Genomic DNA, 21,898 nt, shown 5'->3' with positions numbered 1-21,898 from the left:
CTGCTGAGGTCAACAGACCCACAGACCCAACAGAACCACATCCTAAGCCCTCCCCTCTGTACAGAACCATAATCGGCTGCCTAATGAGCCACAGCTCAGAGCTCTGCCAAGGCCAGGGCCGGGGTTTGACAGACAGCTACCTCCGATAACACCTGCTTCACAGATGATGAATGCACTCAGCTGGGCCTGCCAGCGATCACCCACCAACCACCCTGTGAACCCTTCCTTCTACCGGAGACCAGGGTGGGAAGCCTGACTGAGGCTGGCCAGAGGCCCTGCTAGAAGCCAGCCTCAGACCCCTTCCCACCCAGGTTTAGACAGAGGTGTCCTTTGTAATACAAGGCAGGGCATGGACACCCTGGCCTAGGGAGAACCCTTGCCAGCCTAGCCAGCCTCCCCCAACCCCCTAAGCCTGCACTCAAGAGGGAGGTGGGGCTGGGGAAGGAAGTGTGGTTACAGAGACGAGGAACTAAACCGCTCACATGGGCCAAGGCTGGGGCATTGTCTTGCTTTGAAAACCCCCAGATTTTATTTTGCTAAAGCTTGCAATTTCTTCTGTGTGTGAATGGCACTTGGAAGTCTGTTTGTAATGGATCTTGATTGTATCCAGCTGTCACCAACTGTTCCCTTGCCGCCCAAAAGACAGCTGGCCATGTGCCACACAGTCCAGGCTCTCACTTCAAATAGAGAAGCTAATGCTCTGGTTCCCGCCAGACCTGCCAAAATGTTTTCACTTGTAGAAAAAAAAACAAAAGTGGGGGATGGGGGGCAGGGGCTCAGAGACGGCAGCATCAGGAGGACTGGGCAAGGCCTCTGGGCCAAGGATATCGACGGAGGCAGGCTGGCTCCATTCTGAGCCGTGAATAGGGGCTTCCCTAGTATTTGTTGGTAAAGAATCTGCCTGCAATGCAGGAGACCCCGGTTCAATTCCTGAGTCGAGATGATCCGCCGGAGAAGGGATTGGCTACCCACTCCAGTATTCTTGGGCTTCCCTGATGGCTCAGCTGGTAAAAAATCCCCCTGCAATGCAGGAGACCTGGGTTCGACCCCTGGGTTGGGAAGATCCCCTGGAGAAGGGAAAGGCTACCCACTCCAGTATTCTGGCCTGGAGAATTCCATGGACTGTAGTCTATGGGATTGCAAAGACACGACTGAGCAACTTTTACTTTCAACCAGGGCACAGTCGTCAACAACGCTCCTGTCTGACTCACCCCTTCCACCAAGACTTCTTGTAGAGGGGGGCCTGGAAAATGAGACCCGATAGAATCAATGCCCACTGGTCTCTGCCAAGGGAAAGCATCTCACCAAGGCCATGCAAAGCAGAAAACAGAGTTAATACACATAAGAAGGGAGAATAAAGTGCATGAAACGTGGATCATTTCTAATACTGTAAGAGCAAAAAACCACAGAGGTGCATGTTAGCAGTCCCCACTGTTAGCACATGATAAAGACTGACACGTCCTTTCAACAACACAGTGTGACAGGTGCTGGGAAAACCTGAGGACAGGAGTCACTGGATTAGGGCTTCTTGTCTTCAAGGACGGTCCTGGGGGCCAGGAAGGCGGACCAGAAAGCCGATCTCCTTCTCTAGAGGTTGGAGAACTGGTTAGGAGACGATTCGAATCCAAGAGAAACATAGCCGTGACTCAAGCTGAGAGCCAGGCAGTGGGGACAGGAAAGAGGACTTTTCCAGACAGCCAGGTGGAAAGATCAGAATGCCATCACTGACGTGTGGGAGTCACGTGAAGACGGTGCTGAGCCTAGCAGGCACGTTTCTGGCTTTGGCATCTGGGTGGACGGGGGCCCCCCAGCCTCGGGGGGATCACAGGAGTTGGACACAAGTAGGAGGAGGGCAGACAGCTATGAAATGTCTGGGCCACGAATTTGCCAGTAGGATATCCACGAGCATCCTCTGGATACATTGATTAGACAATGGGGTATATTGATTGGAGTGGATTGATCCTGGCTCCATCTAAGTATCCAGGGCTCACCAGATCCAACAGATTTAACATTTAAGGGACAGAAAAAAGAAGAGCTCTTTGGGGAGAGCGGGATGAACAGTGTCAAATCCTGAAAAGAAGTCGTGGGAAACGCTCATCAAATTTGGGAAATGGATCACTTGAATGGAGCGACGCGGGCAGAAGGCAGGCTAAAAGGAGAATGAGGCAGAAGGCAAATCAAAGCTAAGTTCAGGGAGAGAGTGGCTGGGAGGGGACATGGAAACAAGGGGGCTTTTTAGGATGGCAGACACTTGAACATGTTCATGAGAGAAGAAAGGGGGAAGAGCAAGACACAAGACACAGCTAGGAGGTGAGGTCCCCAAGGGGTGGAAGAGATTGGTCTGGAGAGCACACTGAGGTCCCCACAGAGGGTCCTACTGACCATTCCATGTAAGAACTGTTAGATCAGAACTGTGAGTGTGGTCCCCACCCAGCAGTGGTGTCAGCAACCCTAGGGGCTTCCCTGGTGGCTCAGATGGTAAAGAATCTGCCTGTTGATGCAGGAGACCTGAGTTTGATCCCTGGGTTGGGAAGATCTGGAGAAGGGAATGGCAACCCACTCCAGTATTCTTGCCAGGAAAATCCCATGGACGGAGGAGCCTGATGGACTAGGAGTCAGATACAACTGAGAGACTAACACTTTCACTCTTCAGGAACATGTTAGAATTGCAAATTATCAGACCTCAGCCCAGACCTGCTGAACCAGAATGTCAGGGGCTGAGGCCCAGCAACCTGTGTTCTCACGACCCCCTGGTGATGCTGACCCTCAAACCTGGGACTAGCACAGCAGCTCTCAACACTGGCTGCCCAGTAGGATCACTGAGGAAGGGTTCAAATGCCAATGCCCGAGCCTCACCCTCAAGAGTCTCGTTTCTGGCACATTCATTGTCAATTAAATTAGTATTAAATAACTCTCCCAGGTGATTTTGCTGCTCCGTGAGTGTTGGACCCATTATGTTAGAAGGGGAATAGATCACAAGGGGAGGGAAAGCAGCTGGTTTCAGTTTTGGGTTCCTCGTGTTTCGCTGTTTTACTTTGGAGTGGGATGAAAATCATTTGCAAGAGTAAGGGGCACACAGGCAGTTGAGAGGGCACAAACATGCAGTAACTGCAGAAGGGATGGGAGAGTGGGGCCATCTGAACACAGAGCCTAACAGAGTGTGGCCACCAGCTTCTGCAGCTGGATAGTCCTCCCCAGCAGAACCAGTTGGTCCTGAAGGAGTGAGGAAGGAAAGAGCAGGACGCAGCTGGGACTGGACCGAGCAGGGTGTGTGCAGCGGGGGCCCCTCCAGGCCTGTGCGTGCCTGCTAAGTCGCTTCAGTCGTGTCCATCTCTTTGCGACCCTGTGGACTGTAGCCTGCCAGGCTACTCTGTCCATGGGATTCTCCAGGCAGGAATACTGGAGTGAGTTGCCATGCCCTCCTCCAGGGGATCTTCCCAACCCAGGGATCAAGCACATGTGATTGTGGGTTCAAGGGGAGGAGCCGGTGCAGGTGACTAGCCACAAGGTCCCGAAGGCTAAGAAGGAATCACGTTGCTGAGCGCCCACCAGGTGTCACGTGACACATCCTCAGGCTGCCCCCCGCCCCCCACCCGCGGTGTGGGGAGAGGATTCCCAGAACCTCGTTTCTCCCAGAACCTCGTTTCACCCAGGTCCCGTCTACACCGAGGCTGTCCATGCTACCAAGACTGGGCAGGATTCACACCCTGGCCTTCCCCACTCCATCACACTGGGCAGCCTTTCACTGCTCACTCCTGACTCCCGAGGATAGGCCGAGCTTCTAACGGATGCTCGCCTAGTTCCCCAGGTGTTCAGATAACTGCGCTTTTTTCTTAATCGGGAGACTCCAAGCTCCATGGTCACGTCCTTCTCATACCTGTGTTCTCCCCATTTCCCGTTCTGATAGCATGTTGACACTGCAGGCTTGTCTGTATCACGGCCCCGGAACCTGTCACCCACCTGCCTCTCTGGTACAATGGTGCCCTACCACTCAACTTCCCAAGCCAGTGGTCTTCCCCCGGCCCTGAACTTTCCACCACATGTTACCTCTGCTCTCGATTCCAAGTACCCAGGTGGCCCCACCTGTCTAACTACTGCCATGTCATAGTTCTAGACAGGAGCACTTCTTGGCCGGCCTGTTGGACTGGTCATCCTTGCCCATCTTCTCCACCCCCACCCCCTGGCCCGCACACACACTGTCGTCTGCCTCGGGTGTGTAAAGAGTGAATCAGACCTTGTATTCTCTTGCTGAAAACACCACAGGCACTCACCAGAGCCTGAGAGGCACACTAAGGCTGGAGGGACAAAGTTCCTGCTGAAGTTATCAAATGAGAAATACCCTGGGCTTTCGCTTTGTCACCTGACCATGTCAGTCAAGGGAGCCCGGCTGGCCGCAGCCTGCTCACCAGCCGATGTCTGTTCACAGCGTCCCTTCGTTTGAGGCCACATCTGGTAGAGCTGGGCCGCCTCCTGGTTCCCACTGGAGTCGGCAGCTCTGAGCTTGAGACCACAGGCTGACAGGGGAAACTAGGCTGTGTTTGTCTTCCACACACCCAGAGCCACAATATGGATAGAGCTATGGTCTTGCTTGTATGACCCCTGTGCCCAGATTTGTGGTGGATCAACTCCAGCTGCTGACCAGCCTGCGATGTACAGCCTTTGGACAAAAGCTCAGCTGGTCGGACAGGCCTGTGAGCTGTAATCTGTCACCCCAGACTCTTTGCCCACCTGCCGAACACCCCCTCTGGTTTGGGTCTAGTTGATGCCTCGCTTCACCTCTTGCTGTCATTCTGAGCCATCTGGCCATACCCCCACGGTGACCAGGGTTGAGTCCTGGGTCTGAGGGCATCCCTGAAGGGAAGGAAGGGGTGAGGAGCTGTGGGGCTTGGCTACCAAAACCCACCCACCGGAAATCTGCCCCTGCCCCGGACTGTCACCCACTCACTGGCGCTGCCCTTGCCACAGGTAACCTCCCAATCACAGCGGGCTCTACAGGGTCCCGGGCCTCTCTGGGCCACGCCCCAACTTCTAGGACATGTTTAATCAGCCAGACATGATCTTCCTGCTCTTGTTAGGCCCAGCCTGACCAGACCAGCAATGTCCACGTGGGCCACTGAATTCCAGTGCATGCAGGAACCAAGCCTTCCTTACCACGGCCTCCAGCACGTGGCTGAGGCAGCAGCTGGGCACATCCACTAAGGCCAAGACTGAACGTGACCTGACTACATCATTGTAACCGGGCCACAGCAGGGGCTGTGTCCTCAAACTGGAGGCCTGCGCTGCCCTTGACAGCTGTCAGAAAAACTCAGTTTGGTAAAACCTATGATGTCGCCCTCATCTTTACCTGCAGAAATCCAAATATTTGGTTACAAAAATTTTCAAACAACAGACCTCAGTGGAATGATACTGTTTCCATTTTCAATCTCATGCTCATTGAAAATCAACCACAAAGCTCAGGGAGCCACTTCAAAGGATTCTTGCCTTCTTAAATTCAGCTAAGTGTATGTATAACATTAAGACATTTAGATAAACCTTTTTATTCCTAATTAAATAGGAATGTGCTCTAAGCTTTCGTGCACAGACTGCCCAAAGTGCCTGGCTCCCACTCATAGACGGGTGACAGAAAGCACCCAAGGCTGACCTCACATGTGAACGGGGCCAGCAGACTGAAGTATGGGGTGGGGGAAAACCTTTTAAAAGCCAAAGGGAAAAGACACAGGCAGGTCTCACAAAAACTCGTTATTTTATTGCACTGAGATCTTGGTAACATCTGTGGCCCTCTCGGTTCCTGGCTATGAGCTGCGGGCTCATCACACACATAGGGCCTTGGTGTAACCAGGGCCCCCAGCAGAGAGGCAGGGAGCGAGAGGACCGGGACTACCAGGAGAGGTGCCCCCTTCACAAACATAAAGTTAAATTAAACCCACGTTCTCAGTCAACAAGTGTCACCCTAAAAGCTTCAGTTCTTTTCCTTGATGTGTACGCACCCAGGATCTGGGCTCACATTCTGGGCCACTCCTTACCCTCTGTTTGGCTGATGCTTCTCCTTGAGAGGGGAGGACTCGCCTACCTAACAGTGATAATCGCTGTGGAGTCAGGCCAGTGCTCATCACTGCCTGGGAGAAAATGGATGATATGTTTTCCTCAGAAAAAGGCGTTGTAATTATATAGTGGAGAAAGGAAGAGACTGATTTGGAGAAGAGGGAGAGAAACAAAAGGAGATAAATTTTGTGCGAGCAGACAACAGATTTTTCTTTTTCCAACAAAACATGACAAGAATATGGTCAGGGAAACAGTTCACACAGGAATGAATGCTGACATCTTGAGATGGGGAGAAGAAAATCCTGCCCATGGAGGCACCTGCCTTCCCTCCTGACATGACAAATGACAAAGTCACAGGGCACTGGAGCGGGCCCCTTAGTTCTGAGCAGGCGTGGCTGACATGCAGGAGTCAGGCCTCCAGAAAAAGGCTCCCTGGCCAGTCCAGGCAGAGCTTGGTTCCCATCTGCTGGGGCCAGAGCAGCCCCAGCTCAGGCCATGGGGTATTATACTCCCCACCTTTTAAGAGAGAAATACAAAACCAGGAAAAACAAAAACCACAACCCACATGAAAAAATTAATGTATCTCCCCGTATAAAAAATGTTTAACGCTGTTTTGATACCACCTAGGTCCCCCAGGTCCCAGAACGAAGGGCAAAGCTCAGTGAGGAAGAAAGCAGGGGCTGGACGAGTGCACTGGGGCTCAGGCCGAGACCCCTTGGAGCGCAGGACCAGGCCAGACATTGAGCCACACCCACAGGAAGTGATCCCAAGAGGAGAGGAAGTGATCCCAAGAGGACATGTGCTAAGGGATAATCTTCAGGCTTAACTTCTGTACCTGTTAACAATGGGACACTAGTCTTTTTTCTGGACAGTATCAGCTCACTGAGGATTTCCCATATTTATTAAATTACAAGTTCGCAGGCACAGCTTGAGCGGGATAAAAAAAGGGATAGTGATCATCTCCAGTTACACAATCATCTTCAATTTAAAAGCACTCACAAAACTGAGCAAACGAAGCCGGTATCTGCATATTAGGGAGAGGAGACGTATTGCTAATGGAAGCCACAGGCCTGGTCAAAAATAAACGTTTTATAGTAGTAGCAAAATAAAAGGAGGAATCTACCCCAAGAACACCACCTCGGTAAGGACCCCGGGGTTACTGCAGCTGCAAGGGCTGGGGGCAGGAGCGGGGAGGTCCAGCAAAGCCACCTCGGAGCCCCCACCCCACCCCACCTCGGCTGTCCGCTCTCCAGAGGGGGTCTAGAGTTTCTTGAGATGGAGAGATGCACTGCCCTCCGCCCCTGCCACCCAACTCCAAAAGAAGCGAGAGGCTGCAGCGTGGGGCCAGCCTGGGGCTCTGACTTTCCGAGGGTGGGCTGGTAAGGCATACAGAGCCCCCGTGGGAGGAAGTGGGAGCCGCACGGTCTGTGGAGAAGGGCAACCAGCTGCACGCTGTCACCTCCGGAGCTCGAGGTCACCCTGGAAGGCTGAGCCGCGACCTCCCTGCCCTCCCCTGCGGCAGGCTGGACGCTGCTGGCCAGCACCCCGGGGCGCCGGCCCCGCCCCGCTTCCCAGTCACCGTGCCTCCCCTGCTCCACGTGCCACCACGCGGCCTGTCACAGTGCACGTCGTGTTCACCGGGGCAGAAGCCCAGGGCCTCTGCGGGCCGTCCCCCCACCGACAGGCCAGCGAGTCCACGGCAAGCGGCTCTTCAGTCCAGACAGACCATCCGTGGGGAGGGATGCCGTGTCTCTGGAGGCTGTGAGGGCAGAGAACGTGGTTCCTGATGGAGAGAGACGAGACCCTGAGGGTCCCACCGCCATCCCTGAAGTGTGTGTCCCCCACAGGACCGACACGTGACTGAGAGGGAGCCCAGAGACAGAGCACACACACCACACTCCACACACGCACGTACACACGCCCCACCCCCGCCGCCAACACGCACACAAACGGATCTACCTTGACGGCAGCACATTCAGCGGCGATAGCTCAGACTGGAAGCCTTAGCTGGATGAGTCACAGACCAAAAATTCCGTCTACTCTGAAGTTTCTGGAAGGCGTTGAAGTTTCTTTTCTTCTCTCTCTTGAATTTTTTCAATTTCTTCTCCTATGTCAAGAATCACAGCGTCACAATTCCCATAAAGGCCTCCCCCAGGTCCTGGTGGCTCCTTCCGAGTGCTTACTGCATGCCAGCTCGAGTCTCAACGTGTGACCTGAACAGATTTGTCCTCCACGTGGCCCTCGGGAGGTATCCCCACGACCCCAATTTCACTGACGGCGGAGCACGAGCAACTGGGGGACGGAGACCCTGCACCCGGCCACGTGGCTCCCAGGCAGCCAGGCTCCAGCCTCGCCCTCGGCCACTTCAAACCGCCCTGAAAACCCAAGTCCCCCCTGCCAGGCGCCACCACGCATCACACCTTCCCTCGGTCGAACTCTTCGTCCCAGTCGTCAATGACCCTGGCCGTGCGGGCCAGCCTGCTGTCCTGAACGGCGTCCTGACTCACGGCCGACACCTCGCCGTCCCACGTCAAAACTGCAAGGCAGACACGTGCGTCAGGACCTGGGTGGGCTCCCAGCTGCCCTGGCGACTTACTTCAAGGGTGAAGTTTACATACGAGGCTGTTCTGCTCCTAACGATTCACCATTTCTGAGTGCTGCCTTCTGGTGAAAATGGACACACAGAAGGAAGAGGAAGAGGGACAGTGTGGTCTCTGGTTTGCAGGACAGTCAATGATTCTGTCACACGAGCAAACACTGTTAGCTCTACCACCAAGCCTCAAAGTTTAGTTTTTACAAACCCCTGCTCTCATTTGAGAGACAAAGACCTTGTGTTCTCCAGGTCCAAATTAGAAAAATAATGTTCTAAATGAGAACATACAGCACCTGAGCCGGACGAGCCCTTCCGTCCACAGCCATCCCCGCCCCGGGACACACACTCGCCCTCTCCCCGCTCCCAGACCCCAGGGGGAAGCTGTTCTGGATCCTTCCACAGACTAAACCCAACTGCAGGGTTCTTGACCTGCATGCAATGGCTTCCTTTCCTGTCTTCAGAGCCAAGCGATCTCTGTGCACAAGGCTCAACATAGCAGGCCCGCTTCAGGCCTCTTTATCTGCTACGTAAGCCAATCACAGAAAAACAGAAGTCAGGTCTCAAAACAGCACCTTTTCTCCCATAAGCTTTATCAGCTGAATATTTGAGCAATTCTTGGACCACATCGGATTCTCTCTCTTTGTCCCAGGATGCAAGTGGAGCCGGTCCCAGCCCTGCATTCAGAGGAACAATTTACATACATTTAAATCACCGAGAAAAATGATCACACACCTTTTATCTACAACAGCACTGCAAAACTTACTAATCACAAATTACTGAAAGAATGTGTAAAAGCGAGCTCTTTCTGCCTGCCTGCGGCAAGAGAGTTAATGATTTCTCTTCCTTGCCTGTAGGGAACCGGCAGAAACATGGAGCGGAGGGAACTGGAGGGACGAGGCGCCTCTCTCCACCGCCACCGCAGCTTGGTGGGGCAGCTCCCGTCTGCCAGCCCTATCCTCAGAGAGCCTGGCCAGCAAGAAAGGACATCTGCACAGACAGTACTGACTGCCCCTCACCATGGCTCTAGAGATGACATCTGAGCTGCCCTTGGCCTCTTCCCTGCCCCTCAACCAACTCCAACCGCCTGAACGGACTCGCCGTCCTGAACACAAGCCTCACCTCGTCTCTCCGGGCCTCCAACTTGGCAGTGACCTTGTGTCCTTCAGGCTCAGTGCTCTGGGCAGGAGAGCGTCCACTGTCCACCCCCAGCCTGTCCCCACCTGCCCCAGTGGCTGCTCCTCAGCACGGCTTGGGCCCGGTGGTAACGCGGGGCCATGGCCAACCGTAGCTCTAGCCAATTCTGAGCCACCAACGCCCGTCCCCATTTTGGGACTGTGAGCTGGCACGCGCGGCACTGGGTCTCCCTGCAGCCCCGGCACCCCTGGCTTGGCCAGTGGGCTCACAAAGCCATGCAGTGGTCTGGTGGCAGCCACTCTCTGCCGCCTTTTCTCCAGTTATGCTTTGGCAGCCTGCCGCAGCCAGTCCTCACTGCCTAGCAGTGAGTGCTTTGAAATGGAATTATCAAAACTCCACGTTCATTCATGGCTGCGTTTCTCGGGAGTCCGATACAAACTCCAGGTCAATCCCCAGAGGCCAGTGTGCCCCCAAAGAACTAACACAACAGCTGATGCCCTGAGACCTGGGCCCCTTCCGGAGGAGCTGAGGACCTTCTCCTCCCTCGTGTAACAGACACACTCCACCAGGAGAGCCCAGTGAGCCCCACCAGCCAGAAAGACAGAGAGAAGACGGAACCTGAATGAGCTGCTTGGTGGGGTGCTCAACTTGGTGGGGGGGTGAGGGTGGTCAGCCTAGGCAGACCCACAGCACGCGGAGCCCCAAACGCAAGAGGCCGCATGATCGTCAGACAGGCTCACAACTGAGAGGGGCAGAGGGCAGTGAGCGTCCGAACGCCACGCTCCAGGCTCAAGTGGCAAAGGGCACCACCAGGCCGGGCAGCCCAGCAGTCTCTCCAGTGGGACGGTCCAGAAGGGAGCAGCCCTGAGCCAGAAGAAACGCTGGGCTCACAGAACACGCTGACCTTTACATGTGCCCTCCTGTGGGGGAGATCCGGCTGAGCCATCAGCCAGGTGAGGAGGCCCAGTGGGCAGACGGCTCACACCAGGACAGAGGGCTCCCCAGTGAACCGCATCTGCCTCTGGACACACACGGCAGGCTGGCTCCCACCCTTAGCGCCCTCCCCACCCCATGCACACCTGTGGGGCCCCTGGGAGCCTGGCCATTCACAGCTGGCAGGGGCCTGCGCCCCGGGACAGCGGGGCCCCTCTGGCCCTCGGGCTCCTTCTCTTCTACTTCTTGTCGTGGCTCTTGCTTCTTTTTTTTCTTTTTCTTTTTCCTCGGTGATGTTGCAACGGTCTCTGGCTGGACAATGTCCGAGGGTGCGCAGCTCCTGGGAAGTCAGAGTAGACAGTCAGCTCCGAGCAAACCGAAGCCCAGACACCTCGAGAACTCTGCTGGTTTGTGCCCAGCCCTGCAGAAGAGCCCCGGGAGACACCACCCGAACCCGACCAGGACAGAGCCACAGCCCAGGAAAGCACATGAGCGCGTTTTTAATCCTCACTGAGGCAAGTCCTACAAACTGGACAACAGGACCCCAGTCCAGCCCAGCCCGGGTCACGTGACCTCCCAGCACACATGGTACTGGCCAGATCCAGGACATGCCTCCACTCGCCAAACCCCGGGACAACATGGTCACATCCCAGAGGCCTGGGCGCCTGTATTTCCAGACCGCACCCACCCGGAGCAGACTGTGTGAGCGAGTGGAGGTGCAGGGCCCCTGGCTCCTCGCTCTCACCCATGCCAAGGTGGGTCCCCGGGTAGGCCGTCTTCCCCGTCACAGCTCTCTGGTCCCTTTCTCCTCCTCTTCCTGCTGCTCACGTGGGGGCCATTGGTCACGCATCTCATGGGCCAGCTGTTCTCCAGGCGCTGGCCACTCTCTGGCTGGTGTCTGCCCTCTTCCTCCGATCTGTCTGCCGGTGGCTCCGCCCGGCCCTCCTTCCTGCGTCCAGAGCTCCAGGGCGGCCCCGGGGTCCGCTCGTCCTGTGAGGGGGTGGCATCCACGTCCCCCGTGTGCTTCCTCTTCCTCTTCCTCCTCCTCCCGGGCGGGGCTGCCAAGGCCGTATAGGTCTCCGAGACACAGTCCCCCCCTTTCACGCGCGTCTTCTTCCTCTTTTTACCAAGGCTCTGGGGGGGCTCGCTGGCCTCTGGCAGCTGGTATGGGGGGGCCCGGAAGGCCCCATTGACCTGAGGCAGGGGTGCAGAGGCGGGCGAGCAGCTCTGTGGGTCTGAAGTCCCGAGAGGTTGGGGGCTGCTGGACAGTGATGGGGGACAGGGGCCGACGAGGGGCTTCAGATGGCTGGAGGGTCTGGGAGCAGGTGAGACAGCCCTGTAGGGAGAGGTGGGCAGTTAGGACAGCCTGAGTTCTCCCGCCCTGCCCTCCCTCGGCCCCTTCCCTCTCAAGAAAGGATTTTCAATGATTTTCCCCTGTAAACCTCAGATATGTACGTTTCAGAGAAGTTAGAAAACACAGGCTAACAAGCAAATTTAAACCTCAAGATCAAAGTCCATAAAAATCACTACATATCTCAGTTTCCTGTCACCAGGGAGTCCAAGGTACTTTTACAAACTCCAGTGCTTTAAACTTTCCATACAAATGTGTTCAGAGGAAAGCTCCACCAAGCAACAAACGTCCAGCCTCCACAAGCATCACGCGTCTGAGCACAGGCAGCCGAGTCTTACAAGAAAGGCAGATATAAGCCTATCTATCTTTTGCTATTACCTTCCTAGGATTTTCCTCTGAAACCTGGGGTTTATGAAGATCAGGGAGACAGACTTTCCAGCCAGCTGTACACCAAGACAAGCAAGGGGCAGGACTGGACAGGCGAGACTCTTGGCTCTCCTTCCTGTCAAATGTGTGTGTCGCTAACTTGTGTGTCTGTGTGTGTTTAGTGGCTAAGTCACGTCCAACTCTTCTGCGATCCCATGGACTGTAGCCCGCCAGATTCCTCTGTCCATGGGATTTCCCAGGCCAGCATACTGGAGTGGACTGGCACTTCCTTCTCCAGGGGATCTTCCTGACCCAGGGATCAAACCCAGGTCCCCTATCGGCAGGCCGACTCTTCACCGCTGAGCCATCTGGGAAACCCTTCTGTCAACTATGCACGCACCCATGGAAAAGTCAGTTTTCCACCCTGAGCCACAATTTTCTCATCTGTGAATGAATGACAATAATGCCCACCCCCAAAGGTTATTAATTAAACAGAACTGTCTCTTCACTGTCTAAATCAGAACAAACTCTGATGGTCACACAAATTGCATTACTATGTCACGTTACTCTGCATTTTTTGGAATAAAAAAAAAGTTGTACGTCAAAGAAAGACAAAAAAAAATACCAAATATATGTTGTGAACATTTAAGCACTTTCCAAGTGCAAAACCCCTGTGCCAGCAGTGAGAGTAGGAGGGGGGCTGGGGGAAGGGAACAGCAGGCCCCCGAGTGCAGGGCCTTGAATGAGTGGGGCAGGGAGGGCATGACGGTGCCAGGTAAATGCTGAACCCATCCAAACCACCTCATGGCTTTGCCTCGTCTTCCTTCTTTCCTCTCTCCTTCCACAGCTGTCAAAGGCCTTAACAGTCTCTCACTCCTCAGACAGCCATTTATCAGTAACTCTGGGCCTTCTGCCCTTGACACCTGAAGGGACTCAAGCGTCCCTGTGCAGAGCGGGCTGGGAGGCGACAGCACAGGCCTCTGGAGGGGCATCTATCCAGGATGCTGAAAAGCCCCAGGGAGCCACGTCTGCTGCAGTGGCCCCTGGAGCCCACTGGGAATGCCCTGAGGGCCAGGGCAACAGACCCCACCTTGCCCCAAGATAAGCCCCAGAGCGCTGCTAGGAGATACAACCTGCTCAGGACTCGGAGCTCACACGGCGTCTGTCCAAACACCCACCACCCCCGCAACCCCGGCCTTCCACTTTGGGGTCCTGTCTCGGCGCTGGGGATCCCCAGGCACATCAGTTCACAGCACACCCATCACCAAGAGCATGTAGCAGACAGACGGGAGATGAAGACAGAGTCAAAAAAGGCCAGGACCGCAGAGACCAAGCTGCCTGTGCCCCGCAGAAGCCCCTCGGGCAGGAGGAGAGAGGGGACACCGGGCAGACCTCTGCGCTGGCCCCACGGGGAGGGGCGGCTGCCCTGCTTACCGCATCGCATGGACAGGCCAGGGGGTGGCGACGACGGGGTGAGTGGGTTTCCGGGGGTAGGTGAGGTCGGAGGATGGAGAGAGGGCAGGTGGATGGAGGTCATTGCCGGTTGCCCTCCGCAGGGTGCTGGCCTGCAGTTATTGACATAAATAAAAACTTGGTGGTCTAAAAAAGGTTGCCGTGAGTGAGGAGGAAAATAAAAATAAAATTTTAAAAAAAGAAAAGAAAACAAAACAAAAAAGAGCCCAGAAGGGAGGATGAGAGGACAGAAGGAGAACAAAAAAAGGGAGCGTGAGGGGTGGGGGGGGCATGATAGAAGAAGAATCAGAAGTGTTTTTGGTTAGAAACAAAAAGGAAAAAAGGAAGGAAGTTTAAACAAAAACTTCAGTACAATTACATCACAGTGAGTCAGGCTGCACACAGAGATGCCGGCCAGCCTGCGTCCCCCATGCTGAGCTCCCGGCCTGGGCCCATCCCTGAGGCTCCCTTAGGACGTCTGTCCACAGAAATGGAGGCCCATCGGCCCCCAGCCTCATCTGATCACACTGCTGCTGCCCCGGCCTGGGCCAGGACAACCCTCCAATGCTGGGGGACGCCCTCAGCCGTTGTCCCACCGCCCTCCCCAAAGCTAAAAGCAACCCCACTTCCTGGCTCCTACCAACACCCTTCAGGGTCAAGCTGCCCACACACTCACCTTCTTGGCAGAGAGGGCCAGCTTTTTGGCCGGAGGAGGAGACATGGCGTTGGCCGGCTCGGGGCTGGCGCCGCTCAGGACGGGGCACTTGGCCTTCTCCGGCTCGGCGTCCTGTTGGGCCGGCAGCACCTTGGTGGGGCCGGCAGTGGCGGAGTGGGTTCCCTGAGAATCTCCGAGGCGGGTGGCTCCGCTCCGGGGGGCCTGGGGGGGCCTGCTGGTGGGGTGCTCGGGGCTGGAGCCCCCCCTCTCAGGGGTGGGGCCCTCGTCGCCCGCCTGGGGCCCAAGCCCGTTGGGGGTCCCCGCAGCTGGGGCCCGGAGTGAGGTAGAGACAGCGGCCCGACCGTCCCAGGAGCCTGGCCTGCGACCCTCGTTCCTGCTGCCTCCTGGTGCGCTGGCGCTGGGCGGAGGGGAGAAGTGCTGTAGGGAGGCCGGTTTCTTGACTTTCTTTCCAGGCTCATCCAGAATGGCTGGCGCGTGGGTAGGTGTTTTGCAGACTTTGGGGGAAGGGGACCCCAGGGTGGGCTTGGGAGGAGCATATCCATTCGGAGACTTCAGGCCCGACACAGAGCCGTTCCTGGCAATGGGCACTCCAAGTTCTTCAGAGGTCTGCGGCTTCTTCATTGTCCCAGGGTCTGGTCTCTAAGAGAGGAGCAAAGCAGAGGATGTGGTCAAAGCCAGAGGGAGCAGGGCCGGCTCCTACGAGGAGGCAGCAGGAGGGAGCTCTGGAGGAGCCACTCCAAATTACTGACATGGGCATATGATACAGACGTCGCTGCTTCTTTTCAGCAATTCCCGAGTTGGGCACAGATGAGTGCGTCTCCATAAGCATCTCAACTATGAAAGCAGGGTGTTTTCATTAGGATTTGAGAAATACAAAAATAGTAATAAAGGGAAAGAATTTACCAAGTGCCATCACCTAAGCCTAACCCTTGACTGATATGCTAGTGCCCTCCCCGTGGGCTTCTCTGCCGACACGGGGCGCCTCGGTTTCAACCATGTACCCCATCGCTTAAATACTCAGGCCCTCAACAATGGTCTTAACGTTTGACTAGCAGACAGCTCGGAGAAGGCGATGGCAACCCACTCCAGTACTCTTGCCTGGAGAATCCCATGGACGGAGGAGCCTGGTGGGCTGCAGTCCATGGGGTCGCTAAGAGTCGGACACGACTGAGTGACTTCACTTTCACTTTTCACTTTCACGCATTAGAGAAGGAAATGGCAACCCACTCCAGTGTTCTAGCCTAGAGAATCCCAGGGACAGGGGAGCCTGGTGGGCTGCCGTCTATGGGGTTGCACAGAGTCAGACACGACTGAAGCGACTTAGCAGCAGCAGACAGCTCACTGTGTGAAGAGCTTATAAACTAGACTGGCTCCAGGTAGCCCTGAAACGACCAGCTGGGTGCTAAATGCCCATCCTTTTCTGTAGCACCATTACACCCGGGTCTATACCACCCACACCCTGAAACGCTCCCCAAGGCCTGCACCGGGGCTACTCACCGTGACCGGTCACCTCCCCCTCCCAACAGGTCAAGGTCCTACGGTTAGTAACTACTTGTCGATGAAAAAGCAAAAAACTGAATCTTCTCCTGTATTTAGTACTCCATACTCACTTTTTTAGAAATAGAATGACCAGACTATTAGTATTTTCATAAATTAGGATGCATATTGCCACACTGAATTTACTATCCTCTTACCAGCAATGAGGTTTTCCCAGAACGTTTGCTAAAGTGATACTACTTTGAATCATTAAGCACCCATATCCTCTGCACAGGCCACAGAGTGACTTGAAGTCACTGGGGTCATTACCTCTTTATTAATTTTCCTCCTAAAGGGAACACACCTTCCCACTGTGCTGCTTAACCTGTTCAACTGTTGAGCGTTTAAGTACCTGGGACCATACAATGTTATTTAAACTAAAATGACTTCTGGGCAACTGCAATGTATTTGGGAAAGTTGCTTTCGTAATGAAAACACAGTCAGTGGAGTAGCCTTGCTAACCCAGCCTAACCCAGGGTTACCCATGCTCACCCTCAGGCACCCCTGCGCCCCTCGCTGTTCCTCTGAGCTGTGACTGAGGCTTTCCTGCTCTGGCCAGAGTGACCATCACCCTTGCAAATGGGTCATAGCTCATCACTACTGTGTCAATTCTAATGCTTCTATTTCAGCTTCTATTTTCTTCAACGTTGGCGGGGAAACAGGTTTTTGTAAAAGACTAAAAACCCTGCAGGCTGTGGAGGCCGTTGACAGTCTGAGTTTGATTTGATCTTCAGACTGGGATCACAGAAGCAGTCAATAGAGATGGTTGTTCTAGCTCTGAATTACGAATTATGTTGTAATAAAGGAAATTGCTATTTATCTTGGTAATAAAACTGAGTTTAACTTTTTCTTAGTAGGAAATTTCCCATACATACAAAAAAACCTTCAAGGGATATTCCTTAACTTTACCACATTAAGTTTCTGGCTCTCTCTCCCTGCATATGCATATCAACATAGGCATATGTACATATATATTTTTCTAACCATCTGAATGAATTTTAGACAAGACGTCCTTTTACCTCCATATACAGCAAGTATTCCTCAAAAGAAAGGATGTTCTCTTAACACAACCACAGTAAAACTGCGACGGTTATACCCTGGTACAATCTACTCACATTTTCGGTATTAAAGTGTGGGGATGAAGTATTTTTTCCCAGGTGCTCAAGGTGTGCTTGGGGGACCTGTCATTGCACTTGCGTAAGGCATGGGAGCTAAGTCTTGGTCTGCGGAGTCGCGTTTTCTATTCACTGCTCCCTCTTCCTTACCAGCATCAGCCCTGCAACCCGCTTCAGAAAGAACACGGAACACGGCAGGACCGCCGTCTGCACTCTCCTTCAGCTGGGCCAAGCCCCCTGGCGTGCAGAGGTGAGGGGCGGTGCTCCATGATACCCCAAGAGGCACAGGCGGCAAGAACAGCAGGGTTTACATCGATCCTCTTAAACAAGTACCTTTCCGGTCATTGGAGAGGCCGTGGTCCCGTTGCTGACATTCTTCCGGACATGATCCGGAACCACGCTGGGGCGGCTGGAAAGGGAGGAGGCCATCCTGGAGATGGAGCCCTCGGGACTCTTCTTAGAGCCTGGAATCCTGTCAAAGGGACAGAAGGAGGCAGGGACTGCCTTACTGAAGCTGCAGAGGTTTGACCCAAAGTGAGTGAGAGAAGGAATCAGAATATCGAAGTCAAGGTTACAATTTCATGGGGGGGGGCAAGTAGGGAGTTCCCTGGCGGCCCAGTGGTTAAGATTCCAGGCTTTCACAGCCATGGCCTGGGTTCAATCCCTGGTCTGGGAACTGAGTCCCTCAGGCCAAGTGGCACGGCCCCCCCCCAAAAAAGTGGTGGGGACCAAGCAAAGGCAGACCACGAGAACTTACTACATGGCTCTGGATTCCGCTCAATATGAGCAGAGAGCAAATTGCACGAGAGCTCTTCTAAAACCAGACTCTCAGTTTATCAACTCAGAGTCCTGAAGCAGCAGAACATCGCCCTTTGCCTCGTGCTGGTCCTCCAGGTGGTGACCATCAGTCCCGGAAAGAAGTGCCTCCTGAGGCCTCCACCCTCTGACAGCCCACTTCCCTGCCCACCACGACCACTCCCCCAGAAGAGGACGGGGTGGGACGAGCCAATAACCAGATGGAACGCAGCTATTCGAGGGCAATAACGTAAAATGCCAGACAGCCTTCCCATTTACGGGCCAAGTCACCTCCACGTGGGACAGATGGACCGCGCTCAGTCTGACCTTCCCTCGGGCTCTGGCTCTGACTCAGCAGCCAGGCGGACGCGGTCTAAGCGTCCTTCCTGGTGGCTGCGCTCTATTACCCCTGACCGGCCAGAGACAGCTCTTCCGTCCTTCAGATTTCTCAGTTACTTTCACGCAGGAAAAGGCCAGGGAGGCCCGTCAGGGCGAGAGTGGAGGTGCGGGCTCTGGGGGACGGGGCGGGGGTGGGGGTGGGGAGTCAGTCACCGCAGGTAGAAGAGAACGTAGGCCTGCTGGTTCAGAACCACCTTGATGTTGCTGGCGTGGACCGAGGAGTCATTCATTTGGTACCACTGTCCGTTGCTTGCCTGAAGCAGCAGAGGGTGAGGATGAAAACCGAATGATCAACACTTCTGTGATCCTTACTTTTAACAAGGGAAGGAACAAACCTTTTAACTGCCACATATATCCGAGTTTGAGTTAGCAAATGTTGCTGTTCAGTCGCTTAGTCGTGCCTGACTCTTGGTGACCCCACGGACTGCAGCACGCCAGGCTTCCCTGTCCGTCACTGTTTCCCAGAGTTTGTTTAAACTTATGTCCATAAAGTTGGTGATGCTATCCAACCAACTCATCCTCTGTCGCCCTATTCTCCTCCTGCCCTTAATCTTTCCCAGTATCAAGGTCTTTTCCAATGATTTCACACGAAAATACCAAATAGCTAACTGAATATGCCCCCCCAAGCGCGCTGGAGCCCCCCCCTTCCTTCCTGGCACCCCCAAAGATGCAAGCTTTCCCTCCTGAAGGCTCTTTTGGAAGGTATGCTTGGCACAGCCTCTCCCACCAACATCTGGCCTTCTGAAACTTCTTCAGGGGTCTAAGAACAGGGTACCGAAAGCAGCCCCCCTGTGTCTCACTGCAAGGCCTTCAAAAGTGGGATCGATCCGAGTGGGACAGGTCAGAAGGATGCCTTTGTGCTCCATGAAGAAGCAGCAATAGGACCTGGACATAACCACAAAACAGGGCCAGTTCCCAGAGTATAATGAGGGCCCACCTGGAGTTGTGCAAACAGGCACCGCCAACCTGCCTCTCCTCACCCCCCAGCCAGGAGGCAGCGCACATACCACCCCCGCCACAGCCAGACGCCGACACCAGAGCCACTGACCTTCACGTAGCAGTAATAGTGCCCGGCGTGGCAGCTGTAGCCCGAGTGGACGAGGACAGCGTACAGCCCGTACATGACAGGCTCACCACTGCTCTGGGACATGTACGGGCGGATGTTCAAGAACTCTGGGTAGCCCACATCCTGTTTGAAGAGCCAAGGAACAGGAAATTACAATTCATCAGTGACAGTAAGGGTCAACCTCCCAATCAGTGAGTCTTGAACTCACTGGGGTGACAGGCATGCAAGGCTGAGGCAGGAGCCTCCCCCGGTCAGTGAGTTAAAAAGAAAGCAGAAAACACATCCTTTTTAAGGGAGTTTCTCTGAGAAACTCTTATTGTCCTGTCAAGCGATTTACGGTCCCGTCTTGGCCGTACGCCCAGACTGGCTCTCTTGCCACCTGGGTCCCACGTGCAGGAGAAGAGCTGTTCATTCTCCCTCCCGCCCTCAAGCAGAAGACTTTGAGGGGAGGGCAGGGCACAGGGCAGGGACGCAGGGCTTCAGAAAATCAGGCTGACCCCAAATGGGCAATTGCAACAGCAGGCTAAAATTTTAATGGATCAGAACAAAGGTCATGCCAAAGTTTATTTCAGGAATGAACAATCTTTCACAAGCAAATACTGTCAAAAGTGAGCCTTGAACGACAAGGGTATAATGCACTGCAATTACTTCCTGTGCTCATACAGACTTTTTTTTAAAAAATAAGGCACAATTTACGTGGAGTGAAACACATAGCTCTTTGAGGAGTTTACAGTTTGCTGAGTTCTGACCTGTCTCCACTGATGGTAACCCATGCTCCGTTCTAGAGACAGACACAGACCCAGAAAGTCCTTTCTCTCCAGTGAATGCCCCCATCCTGCCTGTTCCAAGCCCACGGCCAGTGGCTACTGCTGCCTGCTCCTGGGATTCGTACAGTTGGTACCTGTTTGGGTTTGGCTTCTTTAGATCAACAGAATGTCATGCTATTCATCAACATGTCTTTTCTCATCTACTGACCATCTCAGAAATCTTAAGCGCAAACACACCCAGTAGGCTCAGGAGCCCCAGTCTAGTCTTGCCGGACACAGGGCCAAAATCAAATAGACCAGTGTCTCTCAAACTGTGTTCTAACAGCAAATTGGTTCCAGGTGTTATGGTGAAACGTGAGCGCCTCTGGGCAGAAGCAACGTGACCTCATTTAGCACTGATCATCTCCCCGATTTCCTAGAGCCTCGCATGGCATAGTGCAATGTAAACACGTGAGTATCAGCAAAATGGAGGAATGAGTGACTCCCTCAACAACTGAGTCTGGGAAATTCTTCATAATAAATTCCCCTGGGAGATTCAAAATGCAACACAGTTTAATAAAGGCTCTGAGAAGGCCTGTGATTAAAAACAACTGTTTTAGGGGCTTCCCTAGTGGGTCAGTGGTGAAGAATCTGCCTGCCAACGCAGGGGACACGGTTAAATCCCTGCTCTGGGAAGTTTCCACATGCCACAGAGCCACTAAGCCCGTGCCCCACCTACTGAGCCTGTGCTCCAGAGCCCAAGAACCCCAACTACTGAGCCCACATGCCACAGCTTGTGAAGCCTAAGAGCAGGCACTGCAATGAGAAGTCCGAGCACCGCAAGTCAAGAGTAGCCCCTACTCCCTGGAACTAGAGAAAAGCCCGAGCAGCAGCAAGACTCAGCACAGCCAAAATACACAAACAAAATGATAAAGGAAAAGAACTATTCTAATGTCGGGGGGCGTTTCCCAAGCTCAGCTGAACACAGAACATCTTTCAGAGCACCATGCAACAGTCCTGCAGAACAGCAGTTTGGGAAACGCTGACCTAAACAAGCCCCCTACCACCACCAGTGAGGATACTGAAGCTGAGGCCAGCGCCTTCCCCGAAATCACACAGCTGGACTCTACCAACTGAGAACAGGTTTTCAGACCGTTATGAAACAAGGCACCGTCTACTGCACTCTGCAGAAGCTTTTCCCTCCACGCTCCACGAAGCACAGCACGGAGCTGCACCTGCTCTGGGGCAAACAGGACACGGAGATGGGAGCTAGAGTGCAGCGCTCATCGCCTTGATTCTTAAGGTCACCTGGACCCTCCATTGCAGGAACGCCCCAAGCACAAGCAGAGTTTAGGGGGGAAAAAAGACGTTCTTGAACTTGACTGCCTAACAATCGTTTGGAGATTTTTGCAGAAATGCAGGCTCCTGGGCCCTGACTTCCAGAGAGTTGAATCCACTCTCTCTGAAACAGAGCCTGGAATCTGAATTTTTTAAGAAGTGCCGACCACAAGGTCCAGGGCACTGGCTTGAGGGCTCACCTTGGTGATCTTCCCTCCACTGAAGTTGGCAAAGCGCTTGAGTGAGAGCGTCAGGACGTTGGATGTCCGGTGGATGGTGAACCGCTTGCTGGCTGGAACCTTCCTTTTGCATCTGCGAGGAAGGGGAGAGGAAGAGCTATTGGCCTGTGCTCTGAG

The 21,898-nt window shown here is 54.2% G+C and overlaps 1 protein-coding gene across 2 annotated transcripts in view; it reads right to left on the bottom strand.

The window, feature by feature from the left end:
* Positions 1-5,736: 5,736 nt before the first annotated feature.
* The window catches only part of USP36 (ubiquitin specific peptidase 36), a 32,294-nt gene continuing 16,132 nt past the window's right edge, over positions 5,737-21,898 (bottom strand). Inside the window, exons 10-21 of one of the 2 annotated variants that reach the window (XM_052657534.1) lie at positions 21,743-21,854; positions 19,441-19,581; positions 18,546-18,646; positions 17,532-17,670; positions 14,548-15,186; positions 13,854-13,984; positions 11,448-12,038; positions 10,849-11,042; positions 9,208-9,309; positions 8,463-8,578; positions 8,002-8,149; positions 5,737-7,825 (exon numbers count right to left, since the gene is read on the bottom strand). In XM_052657534.1, coding sequence (XP_052513494.1) covers positions 8,018-8,149; positions 8,463-8,578; positions 9,208-9,309; positions 10,849-11,042; positions 11,448-12,038; positions 13,854-13,984; positions 14,548-15,186; positions 17,532-17,670; positions 18,546-18,646; positions 19,441-19,581; positions 21,743-21,854 — 2,398 coding nt within the window. In that variant the 3' untranslated portion in view covers positions 5,737-7,825; positions 8,002-8,017. The remainder of the gene's footprint in view (positions 7,826-8,001; positions 8,150-8,462; positions 8,579-9,207; positions 9,310-10,848; positions 11,043-11,447; positions 12,039-13,853; positions 13,985-14,547; positions 15,187-17,531; positions 17,671-18,545; positions 18,647-19,440; positions 19,582-21,742; positions 21,855-21,898) is intronic. The other variant, XM_052657533.1, reaches the window with a different exon arrangement.

Source organism: Budorcas taxicolor, chromosome 19 (assembly GCF_023091745.1).
Source record: "Budorcas taxicolor isolate Tak-1 chromosome 19, Takin1.1, whole genome shotgun sequence".
Taxonomy (NCBI): domain Eukaryota; kingdom Metazoa; phylum Chordata; class Mammalia; order Artiodactyla; family Bovidae; genus Budorcas; species Budorcas taxicolor.
This window is presented reverse-complemented; position numbering and strand designations above follow the sequence as displayed.